Source organism: Tenrec ecaudatus, chromosome 6 (assembly GCF_050624435.1).
Source record: "Tenrec ecaudatus isolate mTenEca1 chromosome 6, mTenEca1.hap1, whole genome shotgun sequence".
NCBI classification, from domain to species: Eukaryota; Metazoa; Chordata; class Mammalia; order Afrosoricida; family Tenrecidae; genus Tenrec; species Tenrec ecaudatus.
In genome coordinates this window covers 80999354-81018278 of record NC_134535.1, presented here as the reverse complement: position 1 = coordinate 81018278, position 18925 = coordinate 80999354, and the positions used below count along the sequence as shown (strand labels likewise).

Sequence of the window (18925 nt, the reverse complement as noted above, 5' to 3'; positions counted from 1 at the left end):
CACTACATATACATATATGGGTGTATGTATGCGTGTGTGTGTGTATATATATATAATATAGTGTGTGTGTGTGTGTGTGTGTGTTCTTAAGTGGTTACTCTCAAATTCTATACTTAAAACAAACCAGTAACAAGAGTCCATGGCCCAGCAGGGGTCTTTGGCCCCACACTTTAAGAAGCAATGTCCCCGGTTTACACCTGTGGCGAAGCTCATTCAAAGAGCATCAGTATCAGCCAACAGCAATGCATTGCCCTCTAGACTGAAAAACCAGGTGACGTGCACCATAAACCATAACAAATAAAATCACCAAATGTCCAGCCTCAGAAAAAATGGCTTATGACCAAATACTAAAGGAATGAAGCAGACTACCAAATGACATCTGTGCGATGAGCTCACAAGAACTAGGAAGACCAAAAAGGAAAGGCAGCATGTTAAGAATGCAGAAAGGTAGGCTTACAACGTAACATAGAAAGTGAAATTACTGATTAGAGATTCAAAGTCACTGCCGTCGAGTCGATGCAGACTCACAGCGACCCTATAGGACAGGGTAGAACTGCCCCTGTGGGTTTATGAGACTGTAAATCTTTGTGGGTGTAGAAAGCCCTGGTTTTCTCTGGCAGAGCAGCTGGTGGTTTCTAACTGCCACCATTACAGTTAACATCCCAATGTGTCACCTGACCCTCTTAATAGAGATTACAGGAGGGTTTAGTTTGGTTATCTAATATTTTAGATTTCCTTTGTCTTTGAGTTTTTGCAAGACTTTGTTTTTTCAAAAGTTGAGGATGAAGTGGCCCAATTTCCAGCCAAGCACTGAACAGGGCTCTCCAGGGAACAACAGCACTAGGAGCTTACGAACTCCTTCAGCTCCACCACTTGCGAGCCAAAGGGCAGCATTTCTCCATGGCCAATGTTCCAAAGGAAGGCTTAGGAAGGAAGTGGGATGAATAATGTTACAATTCTCAACCTTCCTCATGCCGCCACCCTTTCATACAGTTCTTCATGTGGTGGTGACCCCCCAACCATAACATTATTTTTGTTGCTACTTCATCACTATCATTTTGCTACTGTTATGAATCACGAAACCCCTGTGAAAGGGTTGTTCAACCCCCAAAGGGGTCGTGACCCACAGGTTGTGAACCACTGATTTAGAGAATTACAACCAATGACACGTAACAAAATGCAGGTGGACTATTGAATGGAAAACTGATTTTCTCTGTAACCTTCACCCGATTCACAAAAAAAGTTTTGTTGTTATTTTAGGAATAAACTCCAAAACGGGAAAGAAATCTAGACGAGTCCGGAGTGGTGCCCATCCTTCGGACCTGGAGTCACCGTGCTGAGCCCCTACTAGACCCAGAGGAGGATTACTGCCGAGAAAACACAGGACCTACAGCTGTTAAAAGAAGACCAAAACTTTCCCCCAGAGCTGACGGAGAGAGCAAGAGCTCCCCTCGAAGCGGTATTCTTAATTCAGGCTTAGATCCTTCTGACATCACGAATGGTCAGATAGAGGAGCAGCAAGAGACAGGACGACCTTCCACCAGCTGGACGGACACAGTGGCTGCAACAATGGGCTCAGACGTCACAATTGTGAGGATGGTGCCAGACCAGACGGTGAGCCCATCTGTTGTACTTAGAGTTGCTTGAGTGAGAACAAGGACAACAATCCTCCTGAACTGTGCGCAAATACACTTCTGCTGTTTTTTAAAAAGTTGGGGCTGAAATCATGGCTGCCAATAGCTCACGGAGCAGAGAGGTACTGGGGGTGAGAAAGAATGAGGATGGGTGTGGGACAGGGACAGTGGTGAGAAGCAGGCCTGCTAGGTAGGATGGGAGACTCTGAGGGCCACCTGGGGCAGCTTCAACTCTCCACGCCTTCTTTCATGAACCCCCGCTCTCTCTGCTCCCTAACTGTGTAGTGGACCGACTCCGGGAAACTGTGGGCAGAAGAGGATGAGCCTGGAGCTCATGGTTAGAAGAGCTGGTTTCAGTTTCCAGCCCTGCTTCTCACCGGCCTCGTGATGGCAGATAAGTCACCTATTTCCTGAGCCTCAGAGACTCCTGTTTTAATTCCTTGTGATGATGCATGTGGGGAAACGGGAAAAAAAAATATGCCAAAAACTATCTCTAATACATTCAACAAGGGTAACTCTAATTCCTCACAGGTGCTGGGGAAGCCCCTGGGTGGTGTACTGGATAAGTGTTAAACTGAAAAGCTGGTGGGTCCAGCCACCCAGAGGTCTCCCAGAAGTTAGACCTGTCCATCTGCTTCCAAAAGGTCAACCCGAGCCCACAGCCATGGACTGAGTCCATTCTGACTCAGCAATAGCACAGGATGGAGGACGGCTCCCTACAGCCTGGCCTTGCTCTCTCCAGGCCGCTGGTGGGTTTGAATTGCGGCCCTTGCGTGCGCAGCCCAGCTCATTCCCCGGGTGGGCATGGGAGCATTATGGGGCTATTCCATGCTGCTCACATGGGTGACCACGAGTCAGAATCCACCAGCAATGGCAATGACACAGGTGTTGGTAGGAGGATCAAGGGCTCCATTTTGCTGGGGACTTTCCATGCAAAAACTGGTCCGCACAGCCCCAGGCCAGACCCACCTTCAGGGAATTCTTGGTAAACCAGGGAAGCCAGGACTCGGGCTTTAATAGAGTCAGGAGAGGCCAGGAACTGACAGGAATCGGAGCTGGTGGATGGGTGAGTTCTTGTGAGGAAGCCGCCTACCAGCAAGAGAAGCAACAGGCGGGGCGAAGAGGTCTGGCAGAGTTAAAGGGGGTGCTACCGAGAAGGCCAGGAAACAGAGGGTTTGGGGGCTCCATAGTAGAACTCTCGCCTTCCATTTAAGAGACCCGGCTCAGTTCCACAGATGGCAGAAGGGCATCTTAGAGGAAATGACTGGGCCAAGAGCACACAGGTGAAGATGGCAGCCAGGCGTTCTCAGAGCCAAGGAGGTGGGTGCCCGAGGAGCGATGAGCCCCTGCCTGCCCCACCAGCTGCTGGTGCTCTCCTGAGGGGACAGTGAGAGGCCAGGTGTGGGCTCCAGCTGGCCGGGCCGGTCTTCCAGATACTGAAACCCAGAACGGCCAGGAGGGTGAGGCTGGGACAGCTCCCAACCACTGATCGCAGTCTCGGGCAGCAACCGGAGGTAGAGTTGGAAAGGAGCTGTCCCCGCCCGCCTCACCCTGCATCACCCACGGTCCGGAGGTGGATCTGACAGGACAGCAGAGAGGTGGGGCAGGGTGTGGGGGCAGAGGCAGGGCCCGTTGGCAGAGAGAGAAAGAGACTCTCACTCATCAGCCCCGGTGTGAGAAAGAGGAGAGAGCTGGTGTAGGCGGGTAGGTGCCTCCCCGCCCGGCCCAGCATCCCCAAACTGGGCGTATTAGCACGGTGAAGTGGGCAGCATAGGGGAGACACTACTGCCAGGCCCAGAGAGAGCCCACCCACTACCATCGAGGCCATTCTGACCCAGAGCAACCCCCGAGGACAGAGGAGAACCGCTCCCCCAGATTTCTCAGGCTGGAACTCTTTACAGGAGCTGAACGCCTCTTCTTCCTTCCCAGGAGCTGCTATTCTGCTCAAAGTGGCGGCCTCACAGCTAACAGCATCGTGTGTGACGTCACACACACAACCAGGCAAACACGCAGAAACCTCCCTGCTCTCGACGCCGGCTCATCGTGTGCTCGGCCCTATAAGACAGGGTAGAACTGCCTCTGTGTCTTTCCACGGTGGGAATAGAAAGCCCCACCATTCCCCCCGCATTGCTGGCTTCGCAGTTAACAGCCAAAGATGTAACCACTGCGCCACCCGGGCTCCTTTCAGAGAAAGCAGCCCCTGCAAATAAATAGAAGTTCCTAGTCTCCTAGTCACGGGAGCCCTGGTTAGGCATAGTGGTTACACGTTGGGCTGCAATGTGCAAGACCCAAAGTTCAAAACCACCAGCTGCTGTGTGGGAGACTCCCATCAACCGTTACCATCTTGGAAACTCACAGGAGCCGTTCTACCCATCCTCTGGATGGATGGTAGTGGATGAGTGAGTCTCCTAATCAAGAGCTCTGGCAGGGCACTTGGTTGCTAGCCACCAGGTTGGCAGTTCGAACCAACCAAGCAGCTCACTGCCCATCCATCTGCATCTGTAAAGACTGCAGCCTAGACCGTGCTCTGGCAGGTCCGCTCCATCACGCAGGCTCACTGTGAATCAAACTCAAGGGAGCAGCCCCTAACCACCCCATCACACCCTCCCACACAGGAGGCTGCCACCAGACATACAACGGAGATCATCAGCCCAGTCTGATGCCAACAGAGGCAAAGGAAGGGAACAACTTGATCAAGGGCACAGAAGAAATGGATGGGAGGGGCTAGAGCTGGCGCTCCCTATCCCTGGGAGCCTGGAGAACTTAACCTATGTCCGAGATGTCCGTAGGCACCCTGTGTGCGCCTGCGACTCCTGCAGACTGCCTGTGGATCTCCACCTCCAGCTCCTTCCTGGGCCCCTAAATCAGCAGGGACCCCACTCTAACATCCTGTTGAGCCACATCATGTACATATCTAATATGCAGGCATGCTCCCTCCTTGTCAAGCCAAATAGGAGCTCAAAAGGTCACAGAGCTGCCCTGCAAATTCCCATGGCCAATCCCCGGGCATATGAAGTAAGGCTCTTTCCTCCAAGGTGTGTTGTCTCCACAGTCGGGGAGCAGCTGGGCAGGTGAGGGCCTGAAGGAAAAGAAACCTGCGGGTTAGAGTTGGATGGGCTCCCAAGGGAAAGAGTGTGGATCAAAGAGGGAGACTCCGGATAGACTCAGGGCCACAGGGCTAGTTCATGGCTATGCAGAGGCCGGAAGTCTGAGTCCATAGGAGAATAAGAGAGAGACAGGTGGGAAAGGCTGTGTCCAGGTCTGACCTCATCCATCCAGAGTGCTACACAAACATAAGGATTAGCCATTGACAATGGCCCCCTCCATTTAAAGAATGGGTACATTCCTGAAATGTCAATCGTGTAAAACCCTGCTTGAAACTCTCAGGAGTTAGATGGGGTAAGGCTGCCGTGCCCTGCCCAGGATCTCACAGTTTGTTAAGCGGTGGGTCCCAGAGGGCACCCGAGCAGGTTGGCTCAAAGCCTAAGAACTTCTCTGGCAATGATTTCCTGCTTCGTGAGGATTGAGATTTAGTCAGCAGCATCCCCTTACGGAAGAAGGGTCTAAGGAAGGAGGCAAGCCAGTGAGGGTGCAGTGTAGCAATGATGAAACATACAACTTTCCTCTAGTTCCTAAATGCTTCCTACCCTCCTCTACCCCCAACTATCATGATCCTAATTCCACCTTACAAATCTGGCTAGACCAAAGGATGTACAATGGTACAGACAGGGAATCAAGGATGGATGATCCCTTGAGGACCAGTGGTGTGAGTGGCGATACCGGGAGGGTGGAGGGAGGATGGGGTGATAAGGGGGAACTGATTACAAGGATCTGAATAGAACCTCCTCCCTGGTGCTGGACAACAGAAAAGTGGGTGAAGGGACACTTTGAACAGTGTAATTATGACAAAATAATAATAATTTATAAATTATCAAGGGTTCATGAGGGAGGGGGAGCAGGAAGGGAGGGGGGAAATGAGGAGCTAATGCCAAGGGCTTAAGTGGAGAGCAAATGTTTTGAGAATGATGAGGGCTTTACAAAATTGATGGACGTATGGATTGTGATAAGAGTTGTATGAGCCCCCAATAAAGTGATTAAAAAAAAAGATTTAGTCGGTAGAGTTTGGATCTTGGCTCCACTCATTGCCTGGCCCTGGACTAATTCATTCACCTGTTGGTGCCTCTGTCTGGCCATCTGTAAAACGGAGTCTTTTGTATTATTGACCTCATAGGACTGTGTTTATAAAATTCGTTTGTGAACAGCCAAGGAGATCACAGTGCATTCTGTGCTCATTGGAGTGCAGCGAAGCAAATGCCTGTTAAGCAACAGTGTTCTGCATCCGGCTTCCATTCCAAATAAAGTCATGCCACGGGAAGACATGGTCCTCTGGCGTGCTGTGGATCGTACAGAGGGTGCAGAAAGGTTTTCCTTGCACGTCTATCTATCTATCAATTCTTAATAACTCTGAAGACGTCAGAAACATTCCATCCACAGTCCACCATTCACCTAGGAGGGATGGATGGCAGACAGAGAGTTTCCTTGTGAGGGGTGAGGCCAGAGGTCCTCTGAGGGCAGCCTGGCCAATCCCCAGGCTTCTCCTGACCTGGATTAGACAAACTCAGGAAGCACTTCCCCCTCCAGCCAGATCGTTGTCTGTCCACATTGCAATTGTATGTTTGTTCCTGCCTATCTCCAGCTGTGCTTATTTTGCTAAGGGTTTCTGTCACCACCATAGGTGTGTCCTCTCGTCCCCTGCTGATCTGACACCCTTGATCAGTTCTTTAGGCAAATGAGGATGCTTTGTCGGGAAAGGCATTCATGCATGCACACACCTCTGTCCACCCCCTATTTTGCTTCTCCAAACTTGGGTGTGGTGGGCTACGTGCGGCGCTGCGAAGGGCAAGGTCTTCAGCTCAAGCCACTCCGAGGGAAAAGGATGGAGCAGGAGCCACGGTGGCCTAGTGACTATGCAGTGGCCTTCGATCTACAAGGTCAGATGGGGACTTCAACTCCTATAAAGAGTTACAGTCTGAGAAACCCCCAGGGGCAGTTCTACCCTGTCCTGGTCACTAAAGTGACCAGACGTCCCGCTTTTGGCGAGACAGTTCCGATTTTTAACAATTTTTCCTGCTTCCTGCAGCGTTTTTAAAAAGTTCCAATTTTTGGAAAGAATGCATGACAAGTCAGGGTATACGGTTTTCGGCTGCCATGTGGCTATTTCGCTAGGATATGAGTTTGATCAATGGTGTCCTGCTTTACCAAGGTTAAAATCTGGTCACCTTAGCGTAGTAAGATTCTGCTCTGTCCTGTGGTGGATCATCGTTATGATCCAGAAGGATAGGATGCCAGTGAGTTAAAATCTGGAGGAAAGGAAATGGTACCTCGCCTTCTCCACACCACTCGGGCATGCATTTACCGAGCGCCCACTCGGAAGCTAGTTCTCCACCTTCACGTCAGCATTCCCGCGTGACCCATCCCCATCATCAATTTAGAACTACCCTAGATTGAGGGCTTCCGAGATGCAAAAGAGGCACAAGCAGCAAGTACAGTCAACTGATGGAAAAGATAGAGGGTAACCTTTCTCAAACTTCCTAAGGCCTCAACCCCTTAGTACCATTCCTCATGTGGTGGTGACCGCCCCCCACCAACCATAAAATAACTTTTGTTGCTACTTCGTAACTATCATTTTGCTACTGTTCTGACTCGTCATGAAACTATCTGATATGCAGGATGTATTTTCCTTGTTACAAATGGGACGTCAATGAAGCAAAGTGATGCATCACAAAAACAGTATGTGATTAGACAGGGTGAAATATTTATTTCTAATTACAAATAAGTGAAATTTTGTCTTGAAGCACAGCGTACCATGGGTAATAGCCTTAATATAATAACAATAAACTACATTGCTACCTTTTGCAACAGTATGCCTCAAAAGCCAGCGTCAGGGCTGTAACTGTTGACTGGAGCAGAAGGACCTCTCTCTCTGCGTGGGAGTGGCTGGGCGTTTCCAACACCCCAAAGTTTAGCCACAAGGTGCCCTCGGGCGGTGGGATTAGCCAACATAACGTCTTTGCTGCAGGAAAGGAGTCAGGACCATCTAAAAGCCATCTGTGCTTTAGCTACTTGGTGTCCAGTTTGCACGTGCATTGCTTAGCTGTGTTTTGAATGTGTTTCAAAGCACTCTGTGCCTCTGCACTCCATGGATGACTGTAGACAAGTTCTCTCAAGTCAATCCCTCATCTGAGTCTCACAGGGGTGCCCTCAAAGAACAAAATCCCATCCAAACGGAGCTTTCCAAGAGGATCTTCTGAGCCAGCTAAGTGCAAAGTGGGCCGCCAGGTCAGCTCAGAAGATTGTGTTGTTGCTGTTGATGTCCTGCCCATAGCAAACACCACAGCATGAAAGACTTTCCACGCCTGCAGCAGCCTCGCAATGGTTCCTAAGCCCAGGGTTGCAGCCCACTGTCAGTCCATCTCCTTGAGGGCCTTGCTCTTGGTCCTCTGCCCCTCCACTGTACCAAGCATGAGGTCCTTCTCCAGGGACTGGCCTCTCCTGACAGCACGTCCAAAGTAGGCAAGACAGGGTCTGATCACCCTGGCCTCTCAGGAGCACTCTGGCCCTACTTCTTCCGAGACAGATCAGTTTGTCCTTTTAGCAGTCCATGGCACTTTCAATATTCTTCTCCAGCACCGCCGTTCAAATGCATGGCGTCTCCTTCTATCTTCTTTATGCAATGTCCAACTTTCACATGCACATGAGGCCATTGAAAATACCGTGGTTTGGGTCAGGAGCGCCTTAGTCGTCAAAGTCACACCCTTGCTTTCCAATGCTCTACTCCGAAGGTTGTGGTCACTGGTTTGGGGGATCTCAAAGAGGCCATTTTGATGTATTTTCACAGGATGATCACAGGTGGAGCTTGCCATGAAAAGATTGAAGAAAAGTGAAAACTGTATTAGTGAGGAAAAGGCCAAAACAGTTGCACCTCAGGATTTCCCCCTCCCCAAAATCAAAATCAGGAAAACTGTGCACCTGATCATTCATTCTTAAAGGGTAGCCAGGGCTGACCTGTGGGGATTTCCTTGGGAAACCTCACCCTCTCAGCCCATCTACTGCCCCGAGAAGTTCCTTTCTGCACCCCCGTGGAAAAGGAACACCTTTTGAACCCCTGGAGGATGCCAAAACCGCCTCTGGACATGGTGTGAATCGAAGAGAAGAGGGTTCTCCAGGGAAGGTTAGGGAGATGGAGCCGCTCTCTTCAGAAAGGCAGAGGACACCTAGATGGAGGATGCGTCACGATGCCCGGAAACAATAGCTCCATCCGAGTGTCTAATGAAAGTTCCTATGGTTTTGTAGCAACGCTTTGCTGGCTTGCCCTGCGTGTTTTCAGGAATGACTGGTTTCTGAAGAGTGTGATTCCGTTTGGTAGAGTTGCCTTGTCTCTGCTTTGTCTTGGGCACGCTCAGATTATCCATACCTCCTCGAGTCGCACTAGGAGGGGCCAAGTGAAGCGTTCCCAAAGGACTGGAGGACAGATAGCATACTTCTGTCCCTACCTTGATTTTGTGTGTATGTGTGTGTGTGTGTGTGTGTGTGTGTGTGTGTGTGTGTGTGTGTGTCGGGGGTGGTGGTGGAGAGGCTGGACACTTTGGGGTGGGGCATTTGTCAAGCTCAAGAACATTATTTGTAGCTACTGGAACTCTGGCTATTTCAAGGTCCTGCCCTCACCGTGCTATAACCCTCAGGAAGTATGCTTTCGTGCCACCCCAAAATGTGGATGTTTACCTGGCTTATGAGGTGCGTGGCTACCAGCAATCCAGGGGATTGTGATCAGGCACATTGGGAATTGAGGAAAAGCCGGAACATCTTAATCCACACATTTTTCTAACGTGGTGGAATCTGTGTGCATTCGAACACTACTGCCGGGAGCCCATTCTGACCCCTAGCCACCCTATAGGAAAGAGTAGAACTGCCAGGTAGGTTTCTCTAAGGCCGAACATCTTTCTGCAAGCCGGCTTACCACATGGGTTTCCACCTCTGGCTGTGAGTTAGCAGCCAGGTGCTGTAACCACTGGGCCACCAGGGGTCCATTGGGAATCAAAAACCTGATTATGAACGTTGCTCTCTCATCCTGCATGTCCAGTCCCCCTACCAGTCTGAGAGAGCTCTGGAGAGGTCTCCCCCAGCCGCCACCCACCCCATCTTCTCCCTCAGAGCTCAGGGTGTGGTTGGGAGGCCCCACCTCCTGCCTGGGAGAGCTGGGGAAGCCCAGAATGAAAAACAGAGCCAGATGTCTGAAACATATGCCGTTTATTGAAGATACAGATGAGATAGAGAGAGACCTTTCTTGGAGCCAAGAAGGACCCCAGAAATCGCAGGAAATCAAGCGCCAGGGTGAAGTGGGGGCCAGGGCAGCCCCTGGCGACCAGGGTGGAGAGAAGATTTTCCCATAAGGAAGTGGGACGAGGCTGGGGCCACCTGTGGGGCAGGAGCAATGGCAGGACCCACCTCTGGCCCCGCCCCATGGCCTGGCCTCAGGGTGTAGATGTTCACAGCACCCTTCCTTCTCGACAATGCCACCCTGAGAAGTGGGGGGTGGAGTGGGGTGGGGTGGGGGCTCAGGGAAGCAGGCCCCAAGACGCCGCTGAGGGCGAGTTGGCAGCGGAGCGGGGCAGGACGCAGAGCTGGGGTGTGCAGGGGGACGGTGGGGACCAGGCGGGTCGGACGGGCTCAGAATCTGTGGTGGGACCGCTGACTCTGGCTCTGGCTCTGGCTCTGAGAGCAGCTCTGGGAGACACGCACAGAGCTGCCTCCGCTGCCGCTGCCGCTGCCGCTGACGGCGCAGGAGCCCCCGGAGCCCCCAGAGCCCCCGCGCACCGCGGAGCTCCCGCAGGAGCCCAGGCCGCCGCGGCTGCCCCCGCCGCTGCGCCCCGAGCCGCCCAGACCCCCGCTGCCCCCTCCGAAGGAGCCTCCCCTGCCGCCTCCACGGCCTCCGGTGCTGCCGCCCAGGCCGCCGCCCAGGCCACCGGAGCCGGAGCCGCTGCTGCCGCCTCTGCCACCACTGTAGTTGCTGACCATTTCTGCAAGGGAAGTGCGGGTGAGGGAAGGCTCCCAGGTGCCCGCTTGCCCCTCCAGCCCAGTCTGCCCAGCGTGCTGCCACAAGGAGGGTGGCTCTGAGGGTCTGTCAAGGATGGGGAGGGCAGACCTCCGAGAGAGATGCCAGCTAGGCTCCTCTGGTACCCAGAGCCTGAGTTGCTCCTACTCCACCCCCCACCTCCCCAATAGCATGCCCCAGCCTGCAGATGGGATGCGATTCCAAGCCAGAGCCCAACACCAAGACAGCCCCGTGCTCACCAATGCTGACTGCACTCTGGCACTCCCCAGACATCCTGTTGGGGAAGACCAAACACGGGTGCCCTCAAGCCCTTGGGCTCCCCCCAAAAGCGCCTTCCTCACATGTAAAGCCTTCATCCTCTCAACCTACCACCCCACCCCACCCCCATTCATGCGTGAACAAGAAATCCCTTGGAAAGGTGCTCCGAGCGGTGGGGTACATCTCTCTTTGGCAAGCTCCCAGGGAGTGATGGTCGCCTGGCCCTTCCCACCCACTCCCTAGTTCTCAGACCTTCTTGGTGCGACCAGTATCATTTGGTCGCGCCTGAGGACCAAATTCCTTTAGGAATCTCCTCTTCGAAAACCATGAGCAATTTAAGTAGCCTACAAATGATCCTGACGCCTCTGCGGCCTCCTTTGGCGGACGCAGCTCGCGGCTCAGCTGGTGTTCCACAGACCGGGCCCTGGCACAGTATGGCACAGCGCCCTTGAAGGTCTGGCAACATCTTCCAGCCAAAACAGGAGGAGTGCGCACGCACACACACACACACACACACACACACACCTCTAACGTGGATACATACACCATGCCTGGAGGCAGGCTTAGGCAGGAAAGTCTCCAAGCCTCTGAGGGCCAGGTGGGCTTGTGCTTACCTGCACTCCTCGCCCTCCAGCAGCTTCCTGTAGGTGGCGATCTCCACGTCCAGGGACAGCTTGACGTTCAGCAGCTCCTGGTAGTCAAGCAGCAGCCGGGCCAGCTCCTCCTTGGCCTTCTGCAGGGCGTCCTGCAGGTCCTGGAGCTTGGCATTGGCGTCCTTGAGCGCATTCTCCCCACGCTGCTCAGCATCGGCGATGGCTGTCTGCAGATTGGCATTCTGGGCATGGGGGAATGGGAGTCCCATTGAGATCTGGGTAGCCACCGCTGAAGGCCTGCTCTGTGGGCTTGGTAGTTGTGGGTGCACTGCCTTGCACTGGGCACCTGGGAGGGAGCAGGCTCAGAGAGGTCACAAGACAGAGAGCTGATGTGAAGCAGAGCCTGCTCTTGCATCCAGGTCCTGCCAGGGCTTCCAGCCACCATTAGGTTCACCTGCTTCACACCCTGGTGAGAAGTTGCATTTCCACCCCAAATACACTGAACCAGGCTCCTCCTTTGAACAAGATCCCCCCAGGGTCATTCCTCTGATCCCTTTGTTTAAAACTGTTGATTTTGAATCAGTATAGCCAAATCCTCAGCAGGGGGTGTCAAACAGGAAGGAAATGGTTCAACATCCGGCTGTGGGGCACCATGAGGGGAAATTAGCAACACCTGATGCAAAGACCTGGCCCAACTCAGGGCCATCTTTTTTTGTGGCGAGTTGGCCGAACATCTTCTAAACCCATACCTCCTCCTGAACTTCCAGAGAAACCCAGGCCTTCATCAGCCCACCAAATAGGGGCTGCCTTGACTGTTCTCCCAATCCAGCCTCCACCCAGTGGACTTCTTCCCGCAGCCTCGTCCCGCATCATGCCTGCACCCTCCTGCGCGCAATAACCTTCCTGTTGCGGGGAGACAGGACCTGGGCCATATACCAGTCCGTGGTCAGCGCCCACCCTGAACCGCCCTGGGAAACTTCTGAGCGAGTAGGAGCGGGGTCATGAGTTGGCCGTGAACACGTGCAGAAAGCCCTGAGCTTGGAGGTACGAGCAGAGCCCACGGTCTCCTCATGGCCATTCCCTCCTCCCTCCCACCTGCTTCTTGACGCTCTCGATCTCGGCCCGCAGCCTCTGGATCATCCTGTTGAGCTCCATGATCTCGCTCTTGGTGCTCTTGAGGTCGTCGCCGTGCCTGCCGGCCGTGCTCTCCAGCTCACCCAGCTGGTCCAGGAAAGAAGCACACCTTCAGAGAGGGAGCAGGGGGGCGAGGCCTAACGGACCACCTCACCCCAACGCTTCGGATGACCAACTGGAAAGGCAAGCATCTGCCTGTATGCCCTTCTAGGTAGGCCACTGGGGGAGTGAGAATCTCTGTGGCTGCCTCACCCCGTCACTCACCTTGGACTGATACAGGGCTGCTGCCTCGGCCTTGCTCCTTTGAGCGATGTCCTCGTACTGGGCCTTGACCTCAGCGATGATGCTGTTCAGGTCCAGGCAGCGGTTGTTGTCCATGGACAGCACCACGGACGTGTCGCTGGTGTCTGACTGCATCTGGGACAGCTCCTGCAGAGCCAGGCAGACCCGCTCACTCCTGAGCAGGCCCACGGGGGGGGGGGGGGGCAGGATGTCCAGAGGACAGCGGGCCACCAGCTCAGGAGGGAGGGCTTCAGACTGACTGAGGCAGAAATGCATCAATGGCCACTTGGCACACTAAAGGTAGTGAGGCCGAGATGTAAATTGCCTGAGTAGAGAACTACCCATCCAGGTGGGTGAGGGTCTCTTTTTCACCAGGAGGACCAGCAGAACCCACCCTCCTGCGGGTGAGCCTCTGCTGCTGAGTCCTCTCCTCCTGGAGCAGGGGCCCCGCAGGTGGGGTGATGGCGAGCATACTTACGGCGTTGTAGAGGGCCTGTAGGAATTTGATCTCATCTGTCAGGCTCTCCACCTTGGCCTCCAGTTCTACCTTGGTCATGTAAGTGGCATCAACATCCTGGAAGAGAATGCAGCCACTGTCTCCTGTGTCCCCGCCATGCTCCTTCACCTCCCTCCTGCAGTGGACTCCATGCTGGTCTAGGAATGGAGGAAGGGGCCACAAAACCTGCAGCCTGGGAGCTCCCGCTCAGGGGAAAGGAGACCTTGAACCAAAGTCAAGCAGACACATCCTAACAACACTCCCAAGCCAGATGTGTGGGTTGGTCAGCAGACCAGCTGGACCAAGAACACACGGCAGGGAAGAGCAAAGAGACATCATGAGTCTGAGAGGGAGGATGCCGGCTGGGCTGGGACCATGACATGGAGACAGGGTGGAAAGGTCTTGTGCGGAGAGCCTCAGGGAGAACCTTCAGTTTGCTGACACGCACTCTACCGCACACTAAGGTTCTCTTGAAAGTTCATGAGCAGGCTTTCCTGAAGGAAAAAAATCATCTCTTTATCCATGTCCCCATCACAATTCAAGACCTAATGGGGCTCATGGAGCCCACTTGCCTGAGCCACGCACAGATCCTGCCCATGGCTCTGCTAACTGGCTCTCCCTGCTCCGGGCCTTCACGCAATCTCTGAAGAAGGCTCTCCAATGAACAGGACTAGCTGGTGAGCTCCATCAGCTGCTAGGCACCAATCTGCCTGCCTGCTCAGTGGCAGGAACTAAGGGAGAGGACCCCTCACCTTCTTCAGGACCACGAAGTCATTCTCTGCCGCCGTGCGCTTGTTGATCTCCTCTTCATACCTGTGAGATAAGAACCGCTTCCCATAAGGAACTTGGACTGGGGGCTCCTTGTCCTGCCAGTGGAGCTTGGGTCTGTGTCATAGTAAAGCCTGGTCTGCAGCTTTATGGGTTTCTGTTGGACCCAGTTCATTCAGTATATATAATATATATATACTGAGCATTGGCTATGGTGAAGAAGTCTTAGTAGCACAGTGGTTAAAGTTCCCAGCTGCCAACACCAAAAGGTTGGTGGTTCAAACCCACCAGCTTCTCCATAGGAAAAACACATGGCAGTGTGCATCTTTACAAAGCCCTATGGGAGAGTTCTACTCTGTCGTAGAAGGGGGCTCTGACATGCTATCAATAGGGCTGGTTTTGATTTGGGGATTTGGGACTATGATGGTGGTGGTAATTGGACCCTAGAGGAGAAGCCCCCACTGGTTAGGATTCTCTTTGGTGTAATCTTGGGAGGCTTCCTGGAGAAAGTGGAGTTCTTAATAACTGTTTATCTAATCAGAAGGAGATGGCTGAACTTCGCGGAGCTTTGGGGGCAAGTGCCTGGCGCTGACCCTGTGGACAGTAAATACAGCCATGCTGTGGGCTCTTGTAGATACTTGCTGGTGAATGAAAACCAAGAATGAGTGGCAGGGGATGGGCCAAGTTCTGCTCCATGAGGTATACTTGTACGAACTCATTCAGCCCCATAACTGCTATCAATAGCTCCATTTTATAGATGAGAAGACTGAGGCACAGAGAAGGTACGTGGCAGAACGGGTCTTAATCAAGGAACTTGGACTCCAGAGCCTGTAGTTGTAAGCACACAGCAAGTTACTTCCTGTTTGCAAGCTGTTGGCAGGGGAAACAAAACAAAAACAGGGAGGGTGAGTCCTCTAAAGTTGGGTCTATAAAGCTCATAAAGGAGTCTCAGGGGGGTTGGGAACCCTCCAAATTATATTTACATGTAATTGAGTCCATTTTGGCTCATGATGACCAGTGGGTATCAAAATAGCACTGTGCCCCCTAGGGATATCCATGGCTGATCTTCTAGAAGCAGATTCTCAGGTCTTCCTCCTGAGGCAATTCCAGGGGCACTCAAACCTCCCCCTCTTTCAGCTAGCAGCTGAGTACATCATTAGCCATTTGCACCACTGAGGTCCTCGTGTGTGTGTGTGTGTGTGTGTGTGTGTGTGTGTGTGTGTTTTCATTAAATCCCAGTTCCCCAAAAGTGCGCCTGCCCCCAAACAAGTCCTTAGCCACTCATTTGAAGACTGGGATATTGGAGGTCAACGAGCATGGAAGAGAATCCCAATAAGCCCATAACCAAGTAGAACACGGCTTTGGAGCCCACGCCTCTTGGAACCTTAACCAGGTCTTCAGCCATCTGCCCCCTGCCACACCAGCCCCAGCCCACCCCACCGAGCCACTGAGCAACACGCACTTCTTCTTGAAGTCCTCGACCAGATCCTCCATGCTCCTCAGCTCCCCCTCCAGCTTGCTCTTCTCACCGAGCAGCCCGTTCAGGAAGGCCCTGAGGCTGCTGATGTAATTCTCAAAAAAGGGCTCCAGGTTGTTGTGGCTGGTGTTGGAACTGGAGCCCTGGTCCTGCAGGAGGCTCCACTTGGTCTCCAGGACCTTGTTCTGCTGCTCCAGGAACCGCACCTGCAGCCCAACAAGAAAAGGGACCCAAGGAGTTTGCCGGTGCCAGCTCCCAGCCCAGGGCTTGCGGGTGCCCACCATGCCCCTGCTGCAGGACTGCAGTCTTAATGTGGCCATGCTTCAATGCCAATGCCAGGGGTGGGGTCACGTGAGGGAGGTCTGGTCCTACCAAGGTGTGGGGGGGATTTCAAAAAGTTCTTAAGAAACTGGAATTAAAAGATCACGGAATGTTTCCATGAACTCTTTGAAGCCCCCTCGTATTTTGTATATAAGAGGACATATGGCCCTGCCGTGACCAAGGTCACCACTACAGTACGCATGCATTCATTCACTCGTGAATCACACGCTGCTCAGCAAATTGCGGGCGATTCCAGCCTTGCACAGCAGAGGCAGTCCTCCAGAAGACTGACAGCCCTGACTATGTGCACTTGGGGAAATAAAGGAAAACATGGAGAAAGGGCAGTCCTTTGCCTAAGCCAAAGGTCCCAGATGCACCCAGGGCTGGCCCTTCTCTGCCAAACCCAGACCCTGAGCCCAGCATTTAAACAGAGCCACTGGCACACACGTCCTGAACAAGTTTCTGTGTACCGTTTCTGCACACAAGTTGAAAACCGAACCTGGAAAGCTGTAAAGAAGTAATTCAAGTAGCATTTGCAGAGCCCGAGCCTGGTTGGGCCTTGTGCTAAAGGGCCAGAGTCACAGACGCTTGGAATTTCCCTTGGGGAAGCAAAGAGCTGCTCCCGAGAAGGCCTTGGGCAGCTAGGCCCCACCTGTGGAGAAGCATCATCTGCCCTTCTGTGGATGAACTTCTTCAGACACCCAGGTGTCTGCTGAAAACCAGGTAGCACCACCACCACCCCCAACCCTCAAAGGTCACGTGACTTTCAAGAGCTTCATGTATGAAACAGGCATACTTTTCTCTGTGACGGCCAACTTCCCCCACCCGCACCCCTTCGGCTTGTCCCAGGACACTTATGTCTATGATGACAGAGCCGTTCAAAGGGTCTCTACAAAGTCTCTCTTTAAAGCCTAATATCACCCTGAAAATACAAAGACAAAACCAAGATCCCTGCCAGCGAGTCCATGCTAACTCATAGTACCCCCTGCGGGTTGCTGAGACTGTAACTATTTACGAGAGTCGAAAGCCCAGTCTTTCTCCCAAGGAGCTGCTGGTGGCTTTGACCTGCTGACCATACGGATCCCAGTCCAACTCGTAACCACTGCACCACCGGCTCACCACACATTACCCCCAAGGGTAATTCTCCACAGTTAAACAAGCCTAGGCCCCATAGAGTCAACATGACTGGTATCATGGCAGGGCATATCAAGGACCAAAGTCCCTATTCAACATCTTGTCTGCCTTAACAGCTGCAGCACCGCAACTGAAATCTCCCTGTGAGACCCACCCACCCCACTACCCCCCCCCAACAAAAAGAAACCCGCTTTGCTCCCTTCTCTGTAGACTGATGGTAGATTAACTCATCTCTCAGCACAAATCCCAGTTTGGGGAGAGAGTTGGCCTCCCTTTCAATGGGTGAGCAGCTCGTGATCACTCTGCGGCAGAGCAGGGACTCTGAGGGCACATTCCAGGAGACACAGTGAGGGGACGTCAGAGTGCCAACCAATAATTGCATTGATTAGCCTCTGTGGTCAGTGGGCAGGCACACTCCTCCCACCAAAGGGCTGGGCTATCTGGATCATCGGCTGTGTGGCGCTTCCAGGTAAGCACTGGGCTGCTAACCACAAGGTCAGCGATTCAAACCCATCAACTTCTCCTCAGACGAGAGATGAGGCTACTGGCTCCCATAGTAAAGAGTTACACCCTCAGAAGCCATCTGTCAGTTTGGCATGCGTCAGATGCTACCCAATGGCAGTGCAATGGGTTGGGGGTTGGTTGTACAGGTCTACCTCCTGTTGGTGTGCCACAGTGGGCTTGAGGTCTAGGATGAGCCCCCGTCCCTTCCTCAGACTCCTAAGGAACATGGGAAATGAGGACAGTCCAAGTACATAAGATTGTCTCTGTCCAGTTGGGCTGAGGTGGGCTCACCTTGTCGATGAAGGAGGCAAACTTGTTGTTGAGGGTCTTGATCTGCTCTCGCTCCTGGGCCTTGACTTGTCCAAACTGAGGGTCAATCTCCACATTGAGAGGCTGCAGGAGGCTCTGGTTGACGGTCACTTCATGAATTCCACCAGGGAAGCCGCCTGCACCACCAGGGCCACCAAAGCCACCAGGGCCGCCAAAGCCACCAGGGCCTCCAAAGCCACCAGGGCCACCAGCTCCTCCTCCAAAGCCTCCGACTCCTCCTCCAAAGCCTCTGGCTCCTCCTCCAAAGCCCCCGGCTCCTCCTCCAAAGCCCCCGGCTCCTCCTCCAAAGCCCCTGGCTCCTCCTCCAAAGCCTCCGGCTCTTCCACCAAAACCTCCACCCATCCCTCTTCCACCACCTCCAAAACCACTGCCTCCTAAGCAGCCCCCGCTGGCACCCCCAAACCCGCCAGCCCAAGCGCTGCCTCCAGCCACACTCTGGGAGATCCTCTTGGTCCCACCAAGGCTGTGGAGACTCCTACTGCTTAAACCGCCGCCCATCATGGCGCAGGCAGAAGATCCACCGCCCCCTCCTCCTGAGCGGGAGCAGGATGAGGACTTGGTGCCGCTGATTCTGCTCTGGCCTGACACCACAGCCGAGTGGCCACTGAAGCCCTGGCGGCGGCCACCCACGCTAGAAGACCTGCAGGACTGTTGGCTGTAGCTGGCCTGGCGACTCATGGTGGACGGCAAGGTATTCCAAAGGAAAGGTGGATTCAGAAGGCTGGAGGACTCTCAGGAACCTTCTGGAGTCTGGGGCCTGGGATGGCCTTTATATAGGGCCCAGGAGCCTGGCTGACTGTGTGGTGCCAGCCAACTAATTGAGTTATTATCAGCTTTGGTTTGCCTGGCAGCAAGAGGTCAAGTCCAAACTCACAACACACC

At 53.4% G+C, this 18925-nt stretch overlaps 1 protein-coding gene across 1 annotated transcript; it reads right to left on the bottom strand.

Annotated features, from left to right (window-relative positions):
* Positions 1–10361: 10361 nt before the first annotated feature.
* LOC142451495 (keratin, type II cytoskeletal 3-like) lies at positions 10362–18541 on the bottom strand. Its single transcript, XM_075553286.1, has 10 exons — positions 18223–18541; positions 18005–18159; positions 15740–15960; positions 14262–14322; positions 13492–13587; positions 12996–13160; positions 12693–12818; positions 11619–11839; positions 10986–11020; positions 10362–10711 (listed from the first exon to the last, which is right to left on the bottom strand). Exons 1-10 carry the CDS (start codon positions 18539–18541, stop codon positions 10362–10364), a joined length of 1749 nt encoding a protein of 582 aa, XP_075409401.1.
* Positions 18542–18925: the final 384 nt, after the last annotated feature.

Excerpts from the sequence above, each read along its gene's own strand:
- LOC142451495 (XM_075553286.1), bottom strand. The coding sequence starts at position 18,541 with ATGGGCGGCGGTTTAAGCAGTAGGAGTCTCCACAGCCTTGGTGGGACC. Across the intron at positions 18,160-18,222 it reads AGGAGGAGCTGGTGGCCCTG|GCGGCTTCCCTGGTGGAATT; the intron begins GTGGCTTTGGAG and ends CTGGTGGTGCAG. Across the intron at positions 15,961-18,004 it reads TTGCCTCCTTCATCGACAAG|GTGCGGTTCCTGGAGCAGCA; the intron begins GTGAGCCCACCT and ends GTTGGGCTGCAG.